A 27,648-nucleotide genomic window follows, 5' to 3' on the forward strand; every position below is an offset into this window, starting at 1 on the left:
TTCTTTTTAACCAAGGAAAATGTTAAAAGTGAAGAGAAAACTAACTGCACTAAAGAATAATTCTCCTTTTGACCCACAGAGAAAGAGGTGCCTAATGAAAATATATGATCACGGACAGTGTGAAGATAACTGTCTGATCAGATAATGGAATTGTTTTCAGTGATAAGAATGAATCCATTACTAATGCAAATAACGATAATAATTATAATTTGCAATACAGTAAAAATCACCTAGTCTACCTCCTCCTCTGACAGGAGACTGTATAATAAATTATAGGCTGAGAAAAAAAAAAATCAAAGGGATAAAGGTTAAAAGATTAAAAAAAAATTCTGAAACTTAAATGCTTCACAGGGAAGTCAAGACCTGAAAGCAGAAATTGGTGCTATTAAATAAAGCAATTGTGAAGAATGAGATATTATGGAATTGATTAACAAATCAGAAACCAAACGTTTCCTCATATCACTACCTCTTGTCACAGATTTCAATAATTTTGAAAGAACAAAAAATTAAGAGTTGGCACATAACAAGAAAATTAATTATTTAAATGTAGGTGAATATGCTAATAGTACTCCAGGAAGATGAATATAACTTAACACACAAAAAGCCCCCAGAAGGGTTCAATAAATCTGGGGAGTTTCACCAGTTGTTTTGCTCTGCTTTGGTATCCGAAACAGGTCCAGCTGTTCTGTCACTCCCAACCAGGTCTGCATCTGCAGACCCTGCCTATCTATAGGGCAGATCTTTTGGGGTTCTCTGGGCACGCAAAGACATTCATACCAATCCCATAATCTTCTTTGTTCATGTGACGGCTTTTGGGTATGGAGACAATGTGAAAAATGCCTCATTTCACCTTTGCAGAGGAGTAGAATAGGGCAGAAGAAACAGATCTTGTATTACAGAGTTTTCACTACAGTGAGCTGTTTTATTGTTTACAGCAATTCTGCTTTCTCCATTGGTTGAGCAGAGCAGAAAGTAGTGCTACGCAGGCTTACCACACATTGTTGGCACCATAACAGTCATACAGATTTAGGTGATGGAGCATTGGGAATCTACCAAGAGATCATGTGATTCTTCCACACCCATCAATTCTGAGTAAAATAGCAATTAAGTGACTGAGTTTAAAGCACTGTCTTCCAACACTCTTCATTTAGATCCTCATTTTCCAAAGCACAGTATGTCCCGTAACAGCCACAGAAGAAGAGCCAGGGATTTTAATGACAGGGGGTGTGTAAGGGAGACTTAAAGACCAGAGGTGCTGACACCTAGTCAAAAGTAGGGGTGACTACCAGATGAAATTAGTTTTTAACCTCAGAGTGGAGCCCGGTTTTCCGCAGTTGGAGTATTTTATTGCATTTTAAATTCACAGTTAAAAGCTCAATGCATCCTGCCTAAACTTCACCAGCAAGTCGTTCAGGAAGTTAGAGATTTCTCACCCTCCTTGAAGTTTTTCATTGAAGCATTTTTCACGTAGCTGAAAAGCTCAACACACTTCAGGTCAGTAAAGCACAAGTAGTTTATCAGAACTTCAACGGTATAGGAGTTCAAGGAAAATGCTTTAACAATGCAAATTCTAAAAGCAAAGTAAGTGCAAAACTCGCAGTAAGTTTCATAACCATGATCTGCAGTTACCTGATAAGTGCAATTTATCAAAAACACACCCAGCTAATATAATATTAACTACTGCAACAAGCTCCTAAGGTTTAAACATGCACCCCTCAGATTGCCTGCAAGAAGGCCTTTAATCGATGTTTGCAAAAGTCAAAAACACAAGATGCCTCCACTACTCACATCACACTTCATTGTTTCTTGATACTTCGCCAGGGCTTTCTGTTTTGTGGTGGGATGTGCATAACACAAGTCCTCCATGTGTCTGCACACAGAACAACTTTGGCATCAGTTTCCAAAAGTCTTTCCAGCAACAAGACGTTTATCTGCAAGAAACCAGCATCCACTGTCTAATCCTCAATGCTGCCAACAGAGACGTGAAAAAAGATCACAGGTCTACAAAACGTGATTGAAAAACCTGGGGTTTAATTAGAGAATTAGATTCAGGGCAAGCATAAGACTAGTCTTCAGATATGTCGAAAGCTGTCAGAAGTAGGAAAGGGATGAAATGTTCCTGTGTTCTCTAGGGGCAGGATAGCCACAGAGAGTCAGAGTTGACATTATGTAAAATTTTAGAAAGGTGAGGACAGCAAAACACAAATAAACTGCCTCGTAGGTAGCACCATTGCAACATCAGAAGGTTTAAAACCAGATTAAACAGAAGTCGTCAGTATTGTAGGCAGAACTAATACTGTTTTGCCACAGTAAGCTGATGTCTGAGGTCCTTTTCGGATACATGCATCTCCTATGATGCAGCTCCTGAGCTCCAATTGCAGTCAGCAAAAATAGTGGATGGATCTGCACAGAGATAGAGAAAAAAAAGGGAAAAAATCTAAAGTCACAATTCATGCTATATACTACCTGACTCTGAAGGACAGAAATGATAAGTGCTTCTGTGGGATGTGATCAGTGTGTTTTGGCATCCCCTTAGTCCTGTAGAATCTTTGATCAGTGTGTGGTACTTTTTGAACTTCGGTCTCATCTGTCTCATCCCTAAGACAAAATAAAATAACTACCAAAATAATTTAAATGTGTTTTGGTACACCCTCAGTCATGTTACCTGATTCTTTAAATGCCTTATACAATCACCAGACTTAAATGCTGACCTCATTGCCCTAGGCTGACAAAATATCTATCCTGGCCACCTATGTACTACTTGCTAAGGACTTCTTCATGGACAAGGCAGCTAGCTGTATGTTCCCAACACTCTGCAGATACTACTGCCATCTGGGACCTCTACTTGCACAAGGAACATAGGGAGAAAATGATCTGAAGGAGAGTGCTGTAATGGTGTTTGTGGAAAAACACAGTTAAATACAGGAACCCCTGCAGATGTCACACAGGACCAGCATCTTTTCTGCTGGATTCAGTTCTTCTCACAGTTAAGCTCATTCAACTCCACTCATTTTGAAGAGTCGATAGTCATCTAGATAAAGTGTGTGTCCAGCGGGGTGGGAATGGGCTGAGAAAATAGATCCATTATGATTGTCACTAGATGAAAAGTAAAAGCTCTGTGAACAATACATAATACTGCAGTGCTTTAACTGCAACCTTGCTACGTGTTAGCAAATACACAGTGACAGCACACATACGGTATGCAGCGTGCTTGTGCGGGGGAAGCATCAGGTCAGCATTGAGGTTGTTCTTTGTACTACAAAGGAAGAGGATATGTTCAGTCTGGTGTCAGCTCTTATCATCTGATGGCAGACGGAAGTTCCTACTAGAGGTGCAGATCTTACTCATCAGAGGGAAGGAAATACTCCTTGTTGTCCTTAGGAAAGGGAGAGTCACCTTTCTAACTCCTTAGATTACTATGGTTTAGCAAATTTTGGCATTCACAGCTGTCAGTCTCACCACTCTTTTCTACTTTGAAACCTTCCCTGATCTTCAGTTACTGCTGGAGCACACCGATGCCTCTGTTCTCCTACATCCAAACCTTGTTATGCACCTCTTCAGATGATTCCTTTGGTTTTCTTACTCTCAATCCAGTAACATCCTCCTTTTACTTGTTGGCTCTGCTGCAGCACACAATATTCCCCAGAGTAAGCTTACATTGAATTTTTCATTCCTCCATGTTTATGTAAGCTCACCTGTGGACACCAATAGAAGGATCATAGAGGTTGCAATCTACCAAGTTCTTAAAACAATTTTTTGCCATCACATGGTAGCGAACATGGTAGTGTCCTAGTTTGCTAACTTCTGCTCTGGGCACAAAGCCAGTGCTCCTGGGATGGTAGCATCTAGTAAACTTTTCCCTATTATTACAGTACGTGAAACATGAGAAAATAGATACTACTTCAAAATTATAGCCAGTACCTACACAACTGTACGTTAAACAAAGAAGATACAGAATTTCTTGGTTTGCAGAAAAATGTTTGCAGTTAACTAACTTAATATACTGCACTTAGTCCCTTTATATCAGTGAGGTATGTGCTCGGCTGCTTTTGATATACCCCTTAGTGATGCTGAGATAATTTTTTTTTTTTTAATTCAGCTAGCTCCTCAAAATCTATTTACTTTTGAATGTGTATTTCTCCGGCTACAAAGGATTTGAGGGCTTGGCTAACAGCCAGAATCAAAGCTCCCCTGAAGTCAGTATGAACCTTTCTACTGAATTTAATGAGATCCAAAACAGTCCCTAAACAGTGGAAAGGCTCCCTCGCCTAAGTGTTCGTGTCATTTCCACTGCACTGTCAAAATTCACACATAGGAAGTTGCCTCCTGGCTGCCAAACAACAGTTTCAACAGCACACAGGTGACGTCTTGTTTCAGCCTTCCAGTTTGTAAGCTGTGTGCTGTTAAAATAGCTGTTGTGTTCAGACACTGGTGCTGGCTGCTGGGAAGGAGTGCATGAAGCGATCTAGGAAGAAAAGCAATAGTGACAAAATTAAGAGTTGTAACTAAGGAATGTTTTATAGCAGTGAAAGGTTATCAAGGCAAAATGGGTTTCTGGGCCATCCTTTGTAGACTGAAATACAATGAAAAATGCCAATACAAGACAACCTTTGGTTAAGATGGAGGGAGAAAAAAAGCCTGGGTTGCAGTTCAGCTTGAGCTGATGCATTTAAGAGTCAAGGCATGTTTGAATTTGGACATTATGTTCCCAAGAGAAGATATTCAATGGTTTGAACTTATTGCAATAGCGGAGTCTGAGAAAACGTTTGGAAAGAACAAACTTCAAATAGGGAAACCGGGGTCTCAACTTCTGTAGGAGTCCGAAGAACTGGGAGGAAAGCTACAGAAGAATTACAATGTAATATAAATTAAAACATGAGGGACATTATCTGTTCATCAGTAGCAAGTAATTATGGTTGCAGTGAAATTTGTTGTAAAGGTAGGATTTAAATTGCCATGTAATAGAAATGGCACAATTTACTACTAATACTGTCTTTACTATTAAGACAGTGATTTCGCTTTATGGACAATTAGAAATGAATGTTTAGTGCAGTAAAATTCAGAAGAGATGAAAAGCATATTCTCTGGGAATTTAGTCTTGAAGGTTTCCTTTGAATGATTAGTTTGTTTCCTAAGAACTCAAAATTTAGATCCATGAAACTCTAGAAGAAAAATCTCAAATATAGACTCACTTTTTAAAGCTGTCTTATACATTAGAAAAACTACTGGTGCTGCTATAGCTGTTTTAGAGCATCTGTATTTAGTTTTTCTAAGATCTGAGGAATATGCTTCCTGCATTGCCTGCGTACCTCAATCCAGCAGTGTAGCAAAATCTGTGCCAGATTTCTGAGCATGCGGCTAATGAAGTCAATGAAGCCATCTGTGTCTTTAAACAAGGCATATCCATAAGAACATCCACATATTAAGTCACAGGTCTGAAAACAGAATTGTCATAAACTCATAGTCACAAATACATCACAAACACATCACCTCCCCAGAGGCTACTCAGCACGGCTGACATTTGCTGTGATGCATTTGCAAGATGGCACAAGACAGTTTTTGCTGCAAGAAATTGCTCTTTGCATCTGTGGAACTGCACAGGTTGTAGTGCAAACTTCTTCCTTGCTTTGAATATCTACTTTCAGATCTCTATTTGAAGGAACAAAAGCACAAAATTCTGCCCCCCCAATACTTTGTTGTCACGCTACAGCAGTCCCACCACAAAAATGTTTCTGTGTGTTAGAACATAGCAAGGGATGAATGAGAACTAATAAAACAGAATTTATTCCTAATAAAGTAAGTACAAGTTTTCCAACATCAGTACCTAACGAGATAGATTGGCAAGTAACAGGCCTGAATCCCAGTCACACAAAGCATCTGCAGTTCTCACCGATTTATCTGAGCTGCATCTCTTGATAATCAGGCAGCTCTTGCGCTAAGGGGATTCTGAATCCATTGTCCTTAAGACAGATGTCTGGGTGGTGTTTAATGTAGCTGCTTAGAAAACTGAAAGGAAAGAATCTCTTTGGGACGTTGGACACTGCTGTCACGGAGGTTGTTTCAGAAGTTGTTTTATTCCATGGCTATTAACATGAAAACACAGTCTGCAAATTTCCGTAAGGATTTATGTGATCTTGGTAGAACCAACGATTTATACAAACTCCTTCCTATCAAGATGGGGCTGTAACTTTAAATATAAACACACTCATATGAGAAAAATTTAAGATTTAGGAAAGTCCAGCAAAAGGGCCAAATTCTGCCAGTGAATGCACATATGTGAAACTCCCCTAGAAACCAAGAGCAATGCGCTAGAACACTGAAAGCAAAATTTGGTTCTTAATGTGTCCCTGAAGACTGTAATTATATTTCCCATTGTACTAGTAACATTAATTGAATGTTTAGCTGAAATCAAGTTCATTACAAGTTAAATACAGTACCTAGCCTATTAGGACGGTGTTTATAATTATAGTCATAAAGCACTTGTAAAACATCTTCATTGCAGCAAATAGGTGGAAGTTGGGGTGTAGCGGCTGCTATGCACCTCAGTGCATTCTCTGCATCTTTGTGTCTGAGCAGCATTGTAGACTAAGGTCACACACACCACTGAATCGTCCCCATAGCTAGTGCCAACACTGCCGAATTTGAGAGGCCTGCAACCGTTAGCAGAAAAACATAATATTGCACAAACTGTTATACAAGTTTTTTTCAGTGCAGCTGGATCTTACTAAACATTCCTAGATCTAGAAACACACAGTAAAGATGTAAACTCTCATGCAAATATACCTGGTTATTGGCCAGTTTATTGGCCTGATAATACAGTTCTAGCAATAAACCAGCCTTTGACAAGGCCTAAGAGACTACAGTCCTCTCTGATGTATCAGTTTTCATATTTGATTTCCCAGCTCCCTCAAAGCATCATTACAGAAAATAACTTACCGGCTTTTGGTATCGCCCAAAGTCTTTTTGTCTTAACTCCAACAGACGCCCTACTGAGAGCTACACCAACTTTGGTGGAAGTTGAGTAATCGCCAGCAGTGGACTTCCACCTCGGGCACATACTGAGTCCCCCTAGAAAGTACACAAGTGAACTAAAAATGCAGCAACCTCTTGTCAGAGTTGTGTGTGCTGGGCCTGCAAGGCCTTGGCAAAGACTCTAGGTGCCCACGCATCTAAAAGGTTGAAGAAATCTGATAAGCAGCACATACGGTTGGTATCTCCTTTGCTCAGTTACACATAGGAAGGAGTATCCAAACGCAAGTATAACCACTTGGCCTTTCTCACTTTCAAAATAAATTAGGTTCCTTTTTATAGTGATTTTCATAAAAATAGTAACACCCAAAAAGAAAGCTTAGTTTTACTGTAGTTTATTTGACATGGTTGAAGACACAAGAACACTCAAGATACAATCCAGACAAGTTGTGAACAGCTCCAAACATCAGTGAAATCTGAATTTATCTTGCACAGAGGTGAACAAGACCACAATGGTTGGTTTTATAATATAGTTTAAGACTATTTCAAGCAGGTGAGTACTGTGACGTTATGCCCAACAACTTTTATACTATTCATCCGCTTAAGCCACTTCATATCATAAATATGCAGCTTATCTTGGCGATTAAATCTCTGCAATATATAATTAGCCTTCTCATAATAATGCATTAAAACTCCTGTATATAAATATTGGTATATTCATACCGATGTAAACTGTCCTAACCATCACTGCACATTTATCATATTCTAGCACAATTAATCATTCTATCACAATTACCTGCTAACTTTCAGTCTAGAGTTAAGTTAGACCCAAACTTGCAAGTTGCTCCTTAGAGCAACACTTCTGCTTTCCCTAAGGACAGCAGGCCTTGTCTTTTCAACATCGAGTTGCACAATGTCATCTGAAACCCCTTCCAAAAAACGCTCTGCAGGGAATCTCCTGCAAAAGTATCAGAACTACTATTCTAAAAATGACTCCTTTCCTAGTAAATTTCATATTAATTTTACAGCCCAACATCCTTTATCAAAATGGGCATCCACATGCCACTTACAATGTAAAGTTGTTTAACCGGGTTATAGATTACAGACCACAGCATAATATTCTACTTACAATTCTAATTCCTTAGAGAGACAAGCTAATTTTCCATTCTTAGATTTAAAGAGGGCAACGAGGACAGCTGGGAGTTTATTCAGTAGTTCAGTGCTCTGCAAAGATAAGCTTGATAGTGCTCTCATCAGGCTGAATGAGGAAGTGTGAAAATATGCAAACCACACTTTACAGTTACAGTGGAGTCATTTCAGCAACAAACCCCTGCTTGGATTCAGATGGAATCTTACAAAAGGTGAATAAGAAAGGGCAGAGAATCGCTGTGATGCTTCAGAAGAGCTGCAGAAACTACCCTTAGCATTCCCTGCAGACAGGCTGAAAACAGCACAAAAATCAAGACCAACAAAGATCAGGGCCACCTGATCTTGCAGTTCGCCTCCTCTTGGGGGGATAGAGGGGGTGGTTGCAGCCACTTATTAGACCAGTCTGTGCTAACCTAAGGTCACAAGAAACAAATCTGTGCAGAATTGGACCAATTCAGTTTAACATAGGATGCAAAGACACCAAAGCCTACTTTTCTTTAAGAATTTTGTCTTTAGGTAGGTGGTAGTTGTAGACAGAGACTGGGCCTTACCCGCAGCTACAATAAATCACTGTTGCCTGTCTTTGGAAGGTAGTTTTGTGTTTCATTTTTTTTAAACTAGGGAAGATCCTTAACAAAACCCCAAAACCCAGTGAAGAAGCTGTATATCCAGATCATACAATCTAATTTTTAACTTGGTTTTACAGGAGGATTCATCCATTATTATGATGAACTGCTGGAGATGGAATGGTCACCATCTGAAACAAAGAAATTAAAATCCCAGCAACATACTAATGCATCTGTGTAATATGCTTAACTGGTATGACTTGCATTGCAGGAAGAATGTTGTATTCTCTGACACACCAACATTTCTTGCCTGTCATTATAAGATCAGCCTTTTACACTTCATATCTTACCAACTTTAAAAGCCTATAATTACAGAAGCTGATTGAGAAACTATGTTATTTAAAATTAACAGCTGAATGAAATCAACAGAGGCAAAGAGCATTTTTATACAAGAAAATAGCACTGTAGAAAGAAAGAGTCTGTACAATATTTAAATATTGTATATACATAAAATTATATTGTTCATAACTCATCTTAAAGTTTCTCGTTTGTAAACCATGGAAAGCAACACACAAAAAAATCCCAGTATTTAGCTTTTAAAGCATTTTGCAGACAGCGGGAAACTGAATGCTAGCAAGCACACTTTGTAATTATAGAAAGTATCTAGCCAGGTACTGTGACTAGCGTTCTCCACAGTCCTTTTTTTTTTTTTTTTTCCTCTCTTTTTTTTAAAGCTGAATGCGGAACACATTTCATATTCAACTAGGGAATTCTGCAGGAGACATGGAAAACTGAATGGCAAAATGCAGTAGACCAGTTCTGCAGCTCTTTACTGTGGCAAAACTCCAGGCTAAACACAGAAAGCTTAAGTGCAGGATTAGAACGTAAATTAGTAAAATAATTGATAAAGCTTTCATTTCCCAAAAGTGTCAGTAATGGATTTAACTCATGCTCAACTTATTAGGAACGAGGGTTTAGTTTAACAGTTAACATTGCAAAGTTTCAAAAAATGTACTGAATTCCAGCAGGTAATCAGGCAGCTCTGTATAAATTTTCTGAAAGTGTCAGCATTTTAGGGTGATTCTACAGATTAGCATCAGTCTGCCAATTTGGAGTGGGATTTGGATTTGAATCTGAAGCTGTCAGTTCATAGCAGACATAGAGTGTAGGTTTCAGAAGTTGTCCACCTGTAGCGTTTTGCAAAATAAAAACTGTTCCAGTTGCAGAAGAAATTTTCCAGGTGAATGTGGTTAAGAAAACATTTCCAGAAATTTATTATTTGGAAAACAAGATGCTACCATGACCATCATTGTATTTCACCTGCGTTACAGTTGTGTGCTCATAGCCATGTAAGGAATGCTTTATTTAATGCTATCGGTAGTTTCATTCTCTTGGCTTCTGCCTTCCACTTTACTAGCCATTCAACTCAACCCAGAAATATATTTTACTCAATTAAAATGTTTGCCACTCAAAATATATTACGGTACTTTTGAGCTGGACATTTTCTCTCTTTTAAGTTGTTTAAATCTTCCTGGACAGCCATCATCTAACGGTACTTCCAAATCTTAACACAGGGATTAACAAAAAAAGAAATATAATCGCTTGGAGAAGTGCTTGATAAACCAGATGGGTCAGAGGGACCTCGACAGGCTGGAGAAACGTGCAGACAGGAACCTCATAAAATTCAACAAAGGGAAGTGCAAAGTCCTGAACCTGGGGAGGAACAGCCCCATGCACCAGTATATGCTGCGGGCCAACTGGCTGGGAAACAGCTTGGCAGAAAAAGACCTCGGGGTCTTGGTAGACATAAAAGTTAAGCGTGAGCCAGCAATGTGCCCTTGCAACACAGAATGCCAATAGCCTCCTGGGGTGCATTAGGAAAAGCACTGCCAGCAGGTCAAGGAAAGCGATTATTCCCCTTTATTCAGCCCTGGTGAGACCACATCTGGAGTGCCAGGTCCAGTTCTGTGCTTCTCAGTACAAGAGAGACATGGACGTACTGGACTGAGTCCAGCAAAGGGTCATGAAGATGATTAAGGGATTGGAGTATCTGTCATGGGAGGAGAGGCTGAGAGTGTTTAGACTCAAGAAAGCTCAGGGGATGCTAGGAATGTATATAAATGCCTGATAGAGGACAGTAAAGAAGATGGAGCCAGACTTCTCAGAGGTATCCAGTGAAGGAACAAGAGGCAATGGTCACAAATTGAAACTCAAGAAATTCCTTTTAAACGTAAGAAAGAACTTTTTTGCAGTGAGGGTTATCAAATACCAGAACAGGTTGCCTAAAGAAGTTTAGGCATCTCCGTCTTTGGAGATATTAAAAACTGGACAGAGTATCCTGCTCTAGCTGACACTGCTTAGGGCTGAGAGGTTGGACCAGATAGTCAATGGTAGTCAACCTCAGCTATTCTGTGATTCTATGATTTCAGATGGAGACTAATAAAGTTTAGAAGACCCAAAAAGGGAAATATCTTTGTTCGTAATAATTTTCCAAAGTATAATGAGGGTAATGCTAGCTATTTAATCCAACAGCTAGTTCTGAGAGCTTTGACAATAAAGGCCTTGTTTTCAAACTGGAGCAATCAGTATTAGGCTCCTAATATAAATATTTTTTTTTCCCCTAAATCTAATTTTAAGGATTTCTGAGGATTTTCTTTTCAGTGGGATCTCAGAATTTAAGAAACTCCGTTCCCACTTCTTTAAGTCATTGATTTTCAGCACTTAAAATTTTGAAAGCACAGGGCAAAATCAAAAGAACAAAAGAATACTATAGACTGCTAATTTGTTCCCGTTGCCAGAGGATAGTGCTGTTTAAACAGATACCCCACACAGATACGCCCCCTACAACAACCACGTGGGTTAGTGAGTTTTTCTTGGGAGGAAGAGGAAGAAGAACAAGAACAAGGCAAAGAGATTATGATTTTATATCTTTTTAACTAATCTTCAGGACCCAACAATAATAAGTATTTACTTAATAAAGGTAGATCTTTAAGCATGCTTGAGTAACTTGGGAACTTTTACCATCTCTGGAACTTTTGCTCCCAAAACTTTTTAAGGGTCTTTCAAAATCCAGTCTTTGGTCATCAAGGGGCACAAACATGACACACCCCACCTTACTAGCTGTTCTCCTATAGCCTGCTGAAATTCAAGTTGATTACGTGATATATGAAAGTCAAAAAATGGCATAGTGGAAGATCAGTCTCACAAACAGGCTTTGGTGGGGATAATGGGCTGTTAGTAGTTTAAGAAATCAATACCAACTTTGACACTTTTAGAGGTGGCAACATCAACGGCCATGGCTTTGATTTCAGTGTCCCCAAACTGCATAAGTGTTTTGATCTCCCGCCGGTTTGGCACTGAAGCATCAGTTCCCGTGAGATCCAAGCGAAGGGTGCCACACTTTTTCACTCCAGATTCGGTGATGAAGCTGACATTATCTTGTTCTGAGCTATAGATATTGATCACTATTACTAACTGAGAAGGTTTGGCAGGTGTGTAACTGCGTGTCACAGTTTCTCCAAGGGCTACAGATTGGTCGGCTGAGATAAATTTGTCAAAGACATCAGTGCACCAGCGTGTACCATCTTTGATTAGAAGCTTCTCTGGTGGATGCTTCCCTTCCACAAATCGATTGAGCACACCCACACCGTAGGTGAGAGGTGAACGCCGCACTTTGATGACAGCAGGGTCTAGACCAAAGAGAACAGCTCCTTTGAGGATAGTGAGCCCCACATCCTGAGGAATGATGACTCGACATCTTGAACCAAAAGCATTCTGGACAGCTTGTTGGAGTAAGGGTGATTCAGCGAAGCCACCCACCAGGAACAAAAACTTGACATTGGTCACTTCTGGCTTATCAAACACATCACCTAAACAGAAACAGAGCCCATTCAATAGGGAAAAATCCACTGTGACAAGGCAATGCAGGTGAAACTCCTAATGTCTGAGCGCACTGAATGTCCCATGCACATGTACATGCACAGTTCTCTTCTATACTCTATTTCACTGTGAATGGAAACTGACCTCAAAGCATACAATATTTCTGAAGTGGCACTTAAAACAGCATTTTTATTTAGCTTCTACCAGTAAAGGGAGACACGGATTTCTTGCAAAGAAATCCTGCCAGTCATACTATGGGTGGTAGGGAAACAGACATCATCTTGCCACTTCAAGTATCAGTGAGATATTCCCAAACCTAACCGATTCACATACCCTTTACTGCATTCCAGATAAGTCACCCCATTTTAAATTCACTTATTATTTCTGACCCTAACATCTTAACCACATGTACTATCTGCAAAATAATACCTCTTCACATTTTTACAGATGTTCCTTCTTAGCTTAAGCCCACATCCCCTACTTTCAAGAAAATCATTCAGTTGTAGGCTCAAATAACGGAGGCAGCATGACTGAGGTATCTGTCACTATTGTAATTCTAGACCTCTACCTCTCTGCTCACATATAAGCTGTTCTGTACTAGCTAAGTTGTGACCTCTCAAAATTTATCTAGTAATTCCTCACATATAGCGAGTAAAGCTGGATATTCCACTCCAAATACAATTCAGTTAGTGCTTTGTAATGTGTAGAACAGCAATACTTTGCTCAGTACATAATTATACTCGATACAAATCCAATCTTCCACCAGGAAGACTTTAAATAATAAATTTCCCAATAAGCCTACATCACTTCCCATTACTGGATAAATAAATTCAGTGCTGCTTAAGCCATGCCTGGAAGTACTTTTACCATGATGCATCATTTATTATTTGTGTCTTAGAGATGTCAGTGATTTGGACAGTCATGAACAAATGTGACTTTATAAGCCCTTCTACTGAGGAGAAATGAACTAGAGGTCTTCATAACAGGAATAATCAGAAACTAGTTATGTCTCTGGCATTATTTAGTCGTTGCCTAAACAGGAAAAAGAAAAGCAGGACCTGGGTTAGTCAGTGCATTTCAGCCTTCTGAATGCTTGCAGCCCTGGAAGTACAGAATAATTGAAGCTTAGGCAGTAACAGGACTGAATCACATTCAGTAACTAGTACTAGAACTAGGTAGGAATACGTGTTAAGGTGATGTCCCTTACTTTTATTATTTTCCTAACTACTTTGTAGAGAACTACAAGTTTCAGAACTAAATTCTTTGCCCGCATTTGGTGCGTACTAGGGCGGTTGTTTGACTTTAATTCCAGTTACTGGTTTGAAACAGGTAAGCAAAACTTCAGTTTCAGCTCAGCCGGAAAGTGGAATTACACACAGATACGTACTAAGGTGCTGAACAATCTGGTCAATTGTAGGTTTGAAAAGAGCATTCATTGCATCCGGGCTCATCCTCAGCATTCCCTGGGAGGACCACTTCACAAAGTCCACACTGGAAAAGAACGGTTAGAAAGGACATTAAAACATTACAGCTGAGCTGTAAGAAACAGCCAAGCACTCACAAGACACACTAAATAAAGAAATGAATGAGTTCACAGAATCTGCATGCATTTTGCTTGGAAGAAAGTGCCTCACCTCACCCTAGCCCCATACCAACTACAGCAATGCAAAATTTCAAGGGAGAATTGTTATTTTTTGCTTGTCTAAGTGTTGTTTTCTTTGCCTGATTGCCTTCTGTAGCATTACCAATGCTCAGCTGCTTCCTGAAACAGCTGGCAGTCAGTCCAGTGCTCACTCATCTGAAACAGCACCGATTCATCCCCAGAAGGGCAACATTTAGATTATAGCGGCAGCAGGCCAAAGCCACTGGAAACACACAAGGAAAACAAGCAAGTATAGGAAGCCTCAGGAGGCAGAAGGGAGCACAGCATTTTTAATGAGGCATAACATTTGTTAAGTGAATACAGGCATCATGTTATTCCATCACTGATGCACATCCATATAGCTCAGTAATCTCCTTTTCATTCATGCACTTTATATGCCACCTTTATACTCTTTCTATCCCGTTATCCAATTAATTTCATTTTATTTGAAGGGAACATTTAGCATTCCCTCTGAGATTCACCATTAAGACTATTAATAAGAAGGAGATGGTCCTGTGAGGGGGAATATTTCCAGAAATTTTTAATGATTTCAGAACCTCAGTCTCATTTAGGAAATGATTCCATGCTGGATTCCAAGTCATTTAGGCTTAAAGTACATTTACCACTAACTTTAGGAAGAGATGCAGGAGTTTCAGCCTGCATGCTACATTCAACATTCACTGGATTAAAAAATGCAGAAAGAAGCCAAGGTTCAGGTACTAAATACCATGTCTTCTGCTCTTGGGTCCCAAGCATTCTGCCCCAGATTAGCAGGCTCTCTTGTTCATTCTCTTTGGTGCCATTAATCTCCAGGACTCCTGTAGCATATGACTTCAAAAGACGCAAAATGCCCACTTCTACTTTCTCCTCACTTCCTTTTGTGTAGCAGCCTGTGACCTTGTCATTTAGGGTGCTTTCTTGATACTTACAATCAGGAATTAAAATCTCTGCAGGGAATTATGTCTCCCCATCTACTGAGCAAATGATCTAACTGTAACATACTAGGAGAAAGGAAAGCCTGCCATCACTTCAAAAGCAGAATGATTTCCTCTGGCAGAGCTCTATGCAATAGTATATGTTTTCAATGGTAATCTTGCATTGTTCATAATTTTCTTCAAGTCATGAATATACTTACACATCTCACTCAGGATCTTGGATTTGTTCCAGGGCCCAGGCCTCTAAAAGTTAAGGTTCTAGGTAACTAACTTTTAGACGTCAAATTCTGTATTTGATCTGATCTTCCTAATTAACACTAAGAGACTCAAAATATATGGTCAAATTCAGGAAAGTGATGCAGTGGTGGCCTAACGAAAATCATAGAAAGCAATACCAGGAGAGTGCAAGTCTTGTGTAGAAAAGCTTTTGCAAGAGATTTATCAGAACTTTTCATTCTGGAAACTGCACTTCAGGCAATCCCATTTTCTCATCCTTATATTACATTTTTACATTATTATCTTTCAGTCTACATGTAATTAGGATATTTTAATTATTTGTCTTTGCTATCAGTAGTTAATTCTGCATCCATTTGGGTCCAATCGTCTACTCACTTGCTTTTCCTCAAGGCATGTTCTACACTGTGACCTCGAAACTTCTTGTAATAGTCAATGAAGGAGAAAGGCAGAGTGATGTTTAGTGGATTGGTCCTGTCTGGAGCTGCTGCCCGTTTACGGGACTCAAATGCTATCATCAGATCTACCCAGGCAGCAGGACGCTTGATTTTAAATTGCTCAATAAAATCTTCTCCAAATATTTTACACAGGAGCTTTTCAAATTCGTAGTCCACACCTAGAGAACCATATGGTCCACCTGTATTACAAACAAAACACAGCTTTAATATTCTGAACTGCTTACTAGATTTCAAGTTGCCCAAGTACACATCAGATTGACACTACTAGGACCGCCATAGGAGAAGGTCTACAGAAAGAGGTATCTTTTCTAAATGTAACAGTTGGTCTAATACAGAACATAATCTTACCTTTGCTTCACTTTTACTCCTATACCACCATAGCCACTGTAACATTACCACTGTAATGGTAATGTTACATTACCATTGTAATGTAACAGAAACATTTTTATTACAAGCAAAGGAAACTGCCTCCTTATCCACACATGAGAAAGTGTGAGTTGGACTCATATTCAGGAGTAGATGGACTTGATGTACAGTGTCCCATTACCGCTCTTACCTTTCCTGAGGTAGTCTTACAGCCACCAGGACTGAGAACGCTCAGTGATGAACCATACAGACGAAGACTAACTCAGTATGGAGACACAGGAACAAATAATAGGCTGTTTCGTGTGGGTAACAGCTTAGTCACGGGACAAAGTCAAAGGGGATCTGGAGTTCAGGATGCGAATACCATTCAAGGAATTGCACTTCATATCTTTGTTGCGGACCAGTCATTGTGCATTCTTCCCAGGGGATTGTAGAACCTCCTTGTTACACTGTCTGAAATTACTGAAATATATAAGCTTCCCCTTAAATCTAGGGAAACTTCTGTTCTGCCAACAGTCACTTTACTTTACTCAGCTATTCGTATCTCCACAGTACAACTCTGAATACCTGGACAGAGCAGCGATACACAGGTGACCTCTCAAAGGACAGGAAGATGACGACTCTACTAGCAGAAGTCAGACCAGGACCACGGCAGGAGGTCATGGCCTGAATGGGAGTGAATAACACAGGAGATAGCAGTTCCTTACCCCTCCAATGTGAGGTTTACCATCCCAAAGCATCAGAAGCATTAAGTGATTTATTCTTGTCTGCTGACCAGCAGCTAGGTTATACTAATTTTGAATGCTGGTCTTATTTCAGGAACAACTGTTAGTGAAATGTCGTGAATAATAAAGGCACACATTTCCTTCACTGACAAGTAAAAATATTACATAAATACAGCAAGCAGTAGAAGTGACATTACCTGTTGCCTTGTATAGCTCCTTAAGATGTCCTTCAGGGAGCCTGATCTGATGGACAGTCATATCCACTGTGCCTCCTCCACTGTCAACAACGATGTAACGGTCACCTAGTTTGCCAAAGGAACAGGCGAATGGTATTTACATTAGCGTTATCACAACAGCATATTGCAATGAAAGCTTCTCAGGGGCATTATCACCATGAGAGATAATGACTTACAGGAAGTCATGAATATCTACACTGAAGACTTGGTCTTTATTAGTAATTATAATGCAATGATTGATAACAAATATGAAATTCAGATGTCAAAAGCTATTGATTTAGCACAGATGAAAAGTAGATTAGTAGAACTGCTCAGGCTGCTGGTGTACATTCTAGCAGGCTACCAAATTAATACTATGGCATATTTGCAAGGCCTATTCTGAGGAAAATATTCTGGTTGCATTTTAAAGCCTGGATTCCTTTCTATCATCTCCTTAATAAACCATATTTTGCTAGAGCATATAGAATTGCAATTCAGCCTTAGCAACTAAGAGCAGCACATGAACTTACATTTTTTCCTCTTCCTATTTATAATCACTGTGAGAACAACAATGCAGTGCACAGCACATTTGTGGGAAACACAATGTTTGCCTGCAATATAAAACCAGTGAGAGCAAAGTTTATTCAAGAAAGGACACTACCTTCCTCCAGTTCGGACCAGATCTCTCCTATGACATTTTCCACCAAAAAGGTACGACTCTGTCGATTACGACGGACATGTTCCTTAGCTAGTCATTAACAGAGAAAAAATTATTAAGTATAAGAAAGCATGAAGAGGTTGATATCATAAGCCGCAGGAAACAAGTGCAAGCAGGCTGACAGATCTGTACGTATCACTTCTTAACAAAACAAATGAACAAAAACTACTGCATTAGAATCGGGGACATTATAACATCGTTCCTAGAAAGGAGAAATGTTTTTCAGCCACACTGATCTTCCTTGATACTAGCTGGATTAAAATCAATAACCTAACACGAAAGCTATAAACAGGTCTGATTTATTTTTTTTTATATTCTGGTTTTTAGATTCACACTTTTATTCGAGTGCTGCCTGGAACCAGGCAGGCTCGCAGCCAGCTGTGCTCGGGGCAGCCTCTGCCGCCAGGCGGCAGCCCCGGCCCGCTGCCAGACCAACCTGCGCCGCCCAGGGCCAGGGAGACAATCGCCACGTTTCCAAAAGCCACTGCTGATTTCGGGTGCTCAGGCAAAGACACCTCCCGAGCCTTTCAGGACGTCAGTCTGTCTCAAAACAAGCAGCCGAAATCATTGGTTCACAGATTTATAACTTCTTAAGGCCACAGTGATCACCAAGTCTGACCCTCATAATACTTTAAATAGACACCAATTAAAAGTTAAGCATAATCTAGCAATACTATTATAGCAGTAAGTTAACTTACAAGACTTAATTGCTACTTAGACATTTAAAAGATGAAGAACAGTCTGTGAAAAGAAAGCAGAGTAGCAAGAGCCTTTGCTATTATGCTTCTTAATCAACCCCTACAACTGAACGATCAAGAAGTCGTTCCCTGTGTAGCCTTCAAACACCTTCAAAGGCACTTCTATAGAACACTACAGAAGAAAGGAAGCATTCTGTCATGCATGAAAATATTATTCTTTCTGAAAACATCAGCATGCAAATCACTGAATGTCTTTTGCTTCTTGTTTCTATAGTGCCTATCATCAGAAAAAGACCAGCAGTTCCACTTGCACCCACACCCTCCCCATGAAGACCCTACGATGCAGACAAGCCACATCAGCCTCCCTGTGCTGACTTAGCAGCACACAGTGAGAGCTTAAACGATGAAGCATTCAATGACAGAACAAGCACTAGGTCCAAGCAAGGGCCTGACACAGAGCCCACAGAAGTCAATGGGAGTCCTTTCATTCACTCCTGTGGGCTAGAAGTGAACACAAGAGCCAGTCTTTAACTACGACTGAAGTAAGGTTATCCTGGCTACTATGAACAGTAAAATTTTTGTTTTGACTTCACAGCAATAATACGGTCCTTGGAGTGCTTCCCTCTGTTTATATTTAAAGGGGTTTTTCTCCTCAATCTGTTCTCAGCTTGTCTTGGGTGCCTGCCATGCCTTTATGAAATTTTAATTCTAAGCCCAAATTAATTCGCTCCAAACTTTGTTTTCATTAATTTTGACATGAAACCTTTCTCATCCCCAATAGCTTTTGCCATACAAACTCAAGAAGCAGAATGGTACCCCCCCATCCAAGAAAAAGCCCGTTAGCAGAAATCCATGAGCTGCCAGATTCTGCCCAGCTTCAAAACCTTAACCAGAGAAACTCTCTTCTTTTATTATTTTCCCAGAGGCAAATCCCTGTGGAGCCTGAAAGTGAGTTCATGTAAAATCGCATGGAAGTGGAACGGTTCAGGACACGAATGAGGGGGACAGAAGGCAAGGAGCCCCTGAAGGGACTGTGTCCTGAAAAGGGATTGTGTCCTGTGCTCTGCGTGTGCCTCTGTAACACTGAACACATCTGACAAGTGCTGGCTAGGGGAGGCACGGGTATGAGAGAATGATGTAGTGACTCCACCTAACTGAAAAAAAATGCCCTCCAGTAAGCACAGGAATAGCTTTACTAGCTTAACCTTCCATTTGCCTGTACTGTTTTGACCTAGTAAATATAAAATACAAATTCTTCTGAAAAATTCCTTCTGGGAGAGATTGGCACACTACCACCAATATCAGTGCAACTGTTACAGTTCACACAGACGGGAAATCTGTGCGTTATGCAGCAATCGCATCTTACTACTGCTTTGTTTTCCTTTTGTTTTTTTCTCTCCTATTTTCCTCCAATCTCAGGTAGGATACCAAGCTCAAAAATACTTGGTGACAAAGGATCTTTTGGCAAGTGACTTACAATGAGGGACAGAGATTGGGCCACAGTGTAAGTCAGTCTTCAAGCACTGATATTAGCAACAGATCCCAGGTCAATAAATCAAACTGTTCTATCTAGTTGCTCTTCTACGAGCAGATAAATTCATTGCTATATTCCAATACCACGTGTTCCCCTGAGTGTTGAAAGTAATTAATGATATTTCATAAAGATGACATAATAAAGCATCTGCCAAAACTCTGGAACACCTCAGACTAAAAGTCTCATTGCAGATCCAGCTATTTAACCCTGCTTCAATAATGCAGTTAATCGAACACATAATTGTTTCCAACAAATCAAATTTAAAAAATGATCCAACATGAAGTATTGATTTTAATTAAAGCAGAAAAATACTGTTGTGAAAATACTACAAGGCTCCCACAACATCCCAGTAAAGGCAAGGCAATGAAGCTACCTGCGTGCTAAATTCAAGTATGCGCAAACATGCCTGCTGGATCAATGCCTGAACTAGTCTAATTACAGTAAACAGCAAAACAGTTTACAGAAGCAAACCAATGCTAGCCTGAAACATTTCAAGATAGCAAAGACAACAGGAAATGGTAAGAAAACAGCCCTCATGAACAAAGCAAACTTAGGCATAAGAATCTAAAGAAGTGAGTTAATAGAAGAAGTACCCTGTGTAAATCCAGTTCCAGTAGTGTCACTTGGGCTATAACCATTGACAGGCGCCCTACTACTCAGGTCTATCATCTGGTGCAGGCGGAGCTTTCGGCAGTAGATAGAGGCAGCCTCGGGTTCCAGGGCAATGATCAACTGCTCGGGGTTTTCAGGAGATGCCATTCCTGCCTGCAAGAGAGAATCGATCAGAGAAGTGGGGTGGGAAATACCGCAACCTATCAGACCCTTTTCAGCAGGTGGACAAGCCTTTCCCCAGCTCGCGGTTTCAGTTAGGTCAGCCCTCCGAGTTCAACACGCAAAGGAGCTGCTGCCATTGGCTACAGGTCCTGATCTGAGAATCGTCCTGCCCACAATGTATAGCACAACTTCACAGGCTGTAACAGGGAAGTATGCATGCACTTACCATGCTAAGTGTCTAACTGAGCAGCTGTGTACATGACAGGTGGAGAAAGGAAGAAAGTCGTTTTGAAACCTTTCACGAATGGCCTAAAACCTGAACTCCTAATTAAGCTGTGAATCTGCATGCTAAGAGGGGCCTCAGTCTGCTGTAAAAAAATGAAGGAATACCTTTGGCTTCTCCTCCCCACAATGATATTTTAAGTATGTCTGTCTTTATTTCCCAGATATATATAGTCCTTGCCGAAATGGACCCTCCCCGCACTGTGTAGCTTACTAGGAATACACGATACACTTTGCCAGTAATGCATCTTTTGACTTAAAACCAACATTTTCTATTTTAAAATCCACTGCTTTTAAGCACATTCACTGTTATAACATCTTCAAAACGCTCAGTTTATTCAAGTGTTCAAAATACAATAGGGCAGGTTCCCTAAAATGTAACGGGAACAAGCCCCAAAATAATCCCACATTATAAAAATCAACATTTGCCATTCTTTCTACTTTCTTTCTGGATTTTCAGCCCCCAGACACATAGATTTTCAGGAAGCCACAAGTTCTCATGTAACCACATCACTCAGAGCTGGGCTTAGAAAAAATACCACGGAGCAGTTGACAAAGTTGTGTTTTCATTTCTTTTCTCCTGTACTTCTCCCTACCATATGATTTTCTGTTAAAATAGATAAAAATATCTTTCAGCTCTTTCTGCTCAACTTTTGGTTTACCTGCTGTTGTTTTTCAGTTAAGTGCCTGAGTACTAAAGCGTGCTAGCAAACAAATAGATGTATGAATATTTTTCTGCTTCCACGGTCACGTCTTCCAGCAAACCTTCACTTCAACTCATACACACGCACTGTGGTGGCTCCAGAGCATCCCCAAAAGAAGGCAGACTCACATGGAAAGACTGCAGACCTGTACTGGAACTTGGCTTCCTTCATACAGCCACACTGTGGGCTGTGGGAATTGCTGGCTAGTTTACACCTGCAGCTAGAAACTCAAAGTAAAGCTTGTTCGAAAAGCAATACTGGGGTAAGACTTGGAGGTATAAAATTGTCCTTCACGTTTACTGACTCATTTTATCCTCTCCATTTTAATAAATAAGATAAATAGATTTTTATAGAAAGCATCTTCCTCATTGTTGATAACAAAAAAGGAAAAACAACAACAAATAAATTCCAAAATAAGAACATAAGGGTTAAACTAATCTTGGTTGCTCATTATTTTAAAAGCACACCTCATGATTGGGATTATGGCCACTTTACATCCTTTATTGTTGTTGGGCAAAACCTTGTGCTTCGGTTACATCCACTGGACTCAACAGCATGAATCCGAAATTAGTGGAACTGCCTGCGAAGGAGAATACTGTGCAAATGCCACAGAATATCAAACCTTGCCAGCTATGCGGCAACACATATCGAAAAAATATTATACTGAAAAGAATGTTCACAACCAAACTTTCAAAATTTGGAAAATGCAGATTTACAGCAGCCAGAGTAACCCTTAAAGATAGAAAAAGACTATCAATCAAGCACAGGTCCAAGCCAGACACTCCTGCCACCATATCACTTGCATGCAAGCATGTTGGTAGGTACAGGCTTAGATAAAGCTCTGGAGCGGTACTGGGGATGAAGATGAAATTCTTGCATTGTGCCTTAGTATAAACCCAATCTTTCCTCCAACTGGTCTGGATGTACTAGGCACAAGCAAGGCTGGTTTCATGCCAGCTCACTTCAACATCACTTATCTCCAGCTGAGCTCTTCTACACAGAAAGCTTTAATTTGTTGCATTGGAAAGGGTAACATTCAAGATATGAATCAATACTTGGTCCCTGACAGATTGTGTGCAGAGACCACACATTTTTGGAATTCTTTAGCAGATTAGATAAATATCTATCTCAGCCCTTTACTGTCTTTGCCTTTGGAAAGTTTTGCTAAAAGCCTGATCTGAATCTTTCTTGCTGCAATTTTAAGGACAGCACTTCTTGCCCTATCCAATAAGGGCATGGAGAACAAATAGCTCCCTACTACCCTGCTGCAGTTTTCACATATATTAAATCCATTATCGTGTCCTGTGAGAGCTCTGCATCTGAGCAGCAAGTCTTTTTTTTTTTTTTTTTTTTTTGATATCCAGCAACGTGGATGAACTTAGCGTGCTCAGTCTGCTCCATGTACTGGGCATATGTTAGTAGCACAGACAAAGCAATTCTTAGACTCGTGTCTAATCTACGCTCTAAAAGAGAAAATTATATTTTAGGGAAAAACAGTTTGTTACTAAGGGTGTTAAAATCCAAAGGCTACATCATCAAGTGTTTGCCGAGGTGACAAGAACTGAGTTGCACACACAAGGAATTCACTGCTATTTCCTAACTTGAGGGGGGGGGGGGAAGATTATATTAATTGCAAAGTCATCTGTTCTAGAGGGGATTTTGGTACAAATTTCCAAGGCTGGTTCTGCAAAAAAAAAAAAAAAAAAAAAAACCAACCAGTAAGCCATTAACAGTAACACTTGCTTCCTCCCCTCCTCTAGCAGTAGTCTGTACCATGAACTTTTCACATTGCAGCCTGCACATCAGGAGAGGAAGGCAGTGACCTGCAGCGGATGGACTCAGATCCGTGTTCTCAGACCCTCCAAGTATAGCAGATGCTATTCTTGCTACTTTTTCTCTCTAGATATTATTTTAACATACGGAAAATATGTCCTGAGGAAAACATTCAACAGAAACGACAGCTTGTAACAGTTCAAAGCACAGCTGATCCTAACAGAATTTCATGAAGAAAATGTTAGGATTTTCTGTAAAAAAGCTTTCCTTACAGAGTTTGAAGGGCCAGTTACAATGAAGAATGTGTTATTTCACATCATAAAAAGACCATACAAGAATCTTGTACAGTGAAAGGTACTAGGCATCCAGCATATATATATTTTTATATGTACATATACATATGTATGTACATATATATGTATGGATCAATATTGACTCTATTTCATACCTTGTGTATGCAGTATTTCTACTTAGATCATCAGAGATAGCACATTACTGTAGATATATATATCTACACACAGCACAGAGAGAATGGGAGAAGGGGAGATGAGAAAGACACATGAACACATACATACTGCTGGGGAGGAATGGAGCAATGAGGTTGCTTTAATACAAGCTCTGAGAAGATGAAGACTTAGGAGGCAGTATCTCTGTCCCATCATTACAGCCAAGGAGAAAGGGACAGATGGGAGAAAAATATCGAGCATGCAGAGAAAGAAGAGTGAAAACAGCAGGTGGTCAACACAAAGAAACGGTGATGCATTCATTAAAAATATTAACTGTAGAAGTTTGGGAATTTGCTATATTTTACATTTGTTCCTTTCTATCTGCCTCACTCCATGCCCTCACCCACTGCTGCCCAAGTACCATTGTAACAGAGATTCACAAGTTAACAGGCTTGAACGGGACAGACCTAAACAATGTCTCGGTATTCAACATCATATAGATCATTCTGGCAGTGGGACAGATGCATCACGTTGCTTTTGCCCAGGGCAACTTTTAACAGACTTTATAACAGAGCCATGTCTTGACTCTAGTCTACTAAGGAGATTTTCTTTCTCCCATTATACTCACTAGCAGTACAAACCCAGTCATCACTTATGAAACATGAAGGAAGCAGACAGCAGTTTTCTCAAAAACGCAAACGTGGAAAACCCATCATGGAATTAGAAAAATCCTTTGAGCACCAGAAAGTTCTTAAAAATGAATTTATCTGCAGGACATTGCTGCATATATATACCTGGAAGAAGCAAAGAACACTATGAAAAGAACTACTTTAAAAGACTGCCCCAAACTCACTTTGCTCATATGCCTGAGGACTAGGATTTCATGCTTTGACAAGAGAACTCCCAGATTTTCACTCACTCCAGTAGAACAGGTCTGTGAGCTGGTGCCAGTGCATTGCTGTTCATTCGCCAAGATGCATCATCGACAGCAAACCTCAAAGTGCTTCACGTACTGGAGCACAAATAACTTTACCATCCAGACGCCGGTGAATTCTCAACCTGGCACACTAGCTCTGCTTTTATAGCCAGAGATGTGTCACCAGAAGAGAGCCACAGCTGACCACAAATACATTCTTGATTCCCTGCACAGCATCAGCTGCCAAGTGTTAAGACTAATTCATCATTAACAAATATTGAGGTCTGGACTGAAGCTCAGTATAGCAGTCTGAGCACTTCCAGAGAACTAAACGATATTCACTCATTCCATACGCAGAATCATCAGATTAAAAGATGCTACTTTTAAAACCCAGCCTCACATGCCACGACGCACAATGAAAAAAGCAATGCACATTTATTTTATTTTTTTAAATATTGTAATGTAGATGGCCTTAAAGACAGCATTATAGTAAAATATTCCACGTGTTTGAGCCTTTTTAAAAGGCAATGAAAGCCAGAAGGTAGGCCTAGACGAAAAGCTCCCATCTCTGAAAGCCGCCATAATTAGAAGTGTCACCATTTAGCTGGAGTACTCCTGTATTTCATAACACAGCCAGGCAGAATGCTGTTGCTCTAGCAGGCTTCATTTATTACACCATGGTGACCTCAGAAGGAATAGCATATTAGGAAATACGCCATCATTGACAAGGTACACATTTCCTATTACTATCCTTTCAAACTATCGAAAGCAAAAGTTAGATCTCCTTTCTTGCTTTTTCAGAGATACACATCAAGGACCTTTTTACAGGCAAACAAAAAAAGAAAGTCCAACCACTGACTCAGAACACAAGGAACATGCCTTACATGGAGTGCAACCATTTCTTTGAGCTATAAAACTGATTAAAAGATTAAATAGCGCAAAAAAAACCCAACCCATGTACAGAAAATAGTACTCCATCTGTTGAATTTAAGACGCTGATTTATTATTAGAATCATGTTAACTGGAGTCAGCCCCATGCATTTTTTTATTCATCTTTATTTCCTTGAGCTTCACCTGCCTGGAAATCCTCTCTTTCTCTTTCATGTACACACGTTTCCTCTTCTCTCAAAAAACTTTTAAGTCTAACTTGTTTTCTGAACACTAAAACTCCTGAAATCTCACAGCTGACTGCTGTGAGGGCTGGGATTCTCTCAGCTCACACTGCAGCTTTTCCCATTGTCAGGGAACACATAACCATGCTTTCCTGCACACAGCAGCCTATTTTCAATAATTTCTGAAGCTTCTGCCCTTCCATCAACACTGGGTGATAACACAGGCAGGCACACACACTTTCACAAGATCACTGCGTGGGTCTATCTTACTTTTGGAACCAGACCACTAAAAAGGGCCAAACCTGCAGAATGAAACTACACTAGGGGCACAACAGCAATGATCAAAACACTGCCCTGTCTCGCGCAGACTTTCCAAGGACTTTTCTCCGTCCGGAAGGAAAGTATTTGTGTTAAGTTTGTATGTACAATAATTAGACTTCCATGTCCCTGAGATTGTGTGGAGGAAGAATAGTCTATAGCATGGCTGTCAAACCCAACTGAAGCTGTGGGCCAGCCCCTGTGCTGCTCCACAGGCTAGCAGTCCTACCCTGCCAAGCTAGGAGGGAAAGCAGCAGCTCACGGGACCAAACCAGCCCACGCAGGCAGACTCTGAGAAGACCAATAGCGGAGGGATCTGCCTTAATGATGTTCTGCAGCGTGGGGGGTTGGGGAGGTGAAAACATTAAGTAAATAAAATAAAGGATGAGGTGCATTTTACCTTACGCTTATATAGGATTAGATTCAGATGGTTCTTGCACCTCAGTGTTATGTTAACATAGGCAGAAAAGCCTCAACCTGTTAAGATGCAGCTGTGCTTAATATTATAAAATCAGCATCTTCCTTATGGCAAAAATATGGTGAAAATAATATATTAATCTTAACACAGCCTCTGAAAAAGGTCCAAAGAGTAAAGAGAAATGGTTAAGAGTCAGTACATATGGGAAATAACGGAGGTACAAAGGAGCACTACACAGATTTAGGATTAATCAGGTCTGTGCAGGCAGTCTGGTCTTGACCCCTATTTCACTAGAATCTAGCGTCAGGGCCAGAGCAAACTGCAGCTGGGTCTACTTCAGTGCTAATGCTCACATTAACTTGCAGAGTGGTGGTCTTCATCGCTGCAAGAGGAGCACAGAGGCCACTCTGACCCCTTGATTCCCCTTTGGTCCAGGGAGTAGTTCAGGCCAGTTCTCTGAATTAGAGAAAATAATCTGATCAAGACCCATTTTTTACCCATTTAGTATCATTTGCTACACCACTTTCAGGGTCAAATGGAATAAGTAAATTATTCCAACATATACTCACAAATTTTAAAAAGTGCATTTTCTCTGGATAAGAACTGTGCTTATACTCAGCAGAAGTGAATTTTACTTTCTGTTGCACTACTAACCAGTGAGATGATCCTGACAGACTCTGTACTCCTTACTAGCTCAGATTACCTATCTGTAAAATATGTATACTAGTGCCTTTGCCTTTATGCATTGAAAGCCACTAAAGGAAAACATTTTGTAAACTAAGTATAGAGTAATATACTACATTACTTTCATGGCAGT

At 40.1% G+C, this 27,648-nt stretch overlaps 1 protein-coding gene across 1 annotated transcript in view; it reads right to left on the minus strand.

Moving 5' to 3' along the window:
* Nucleotides 1-7,348: 7,348 nt before the first annotated feature.
* HSPA12A (heat shock protein family A (Hsp70) member 12A) overlaps nucleotides 7,349-27,648 on the minus strand; it is a 61,906-nt gene continuing 41,606 nt past the window's right edge. Inside the window, exons 7-12 of the mRNA XM_076339093.1 lie at nucleotides 20,682-20,853; nucleotides 17,800-17,886; nucleotides 17,121-17,225; nucleotides 15,753-16,011; nucleotides 13,951-14,054; nucleotides 7,349-12,553 (exon numbers count right to left, since the gene is read on the minus strand). Of these exons, the coding sequence (XP_076195208.1) occupies nucleotides 11,919-12,553; nucleotides 13,951-14,054; nucleotides 15,753-16,011; nucleotides 17,121-17,225; nucleotides 17,800-17,886; nucleotides 20,682-20,853 (1,362 nt within the window). The 3' untranslated portion in view covers nucleotides 7,349-11,918. The remainder of the gene's footprint in view (nucleotides 12,554-13,950; nucleotides 14,055-15,752; nucleotides 16,012-17,120; nucleotides 17,226-17,799; nucleotides 17,887-20,681; nucleotides 20,854-27,648) is intronic.

This window comes from Aptenodytes patagonicus, chromosome 5 (assembly GCF_965638725.1).
Source record: "Aptenodytes patagonicus chromosome 5, bAptPat1.pri.cur, whole genome shotgun sequence".
NCBI classification, from domain to species: domain Eukaryota; kingdom Metazoa; phylum Chordata; class Aves; order Sphenisciformes; family Spheniscidae; genus Aptenodytes; species Aptenodytes patagonicus.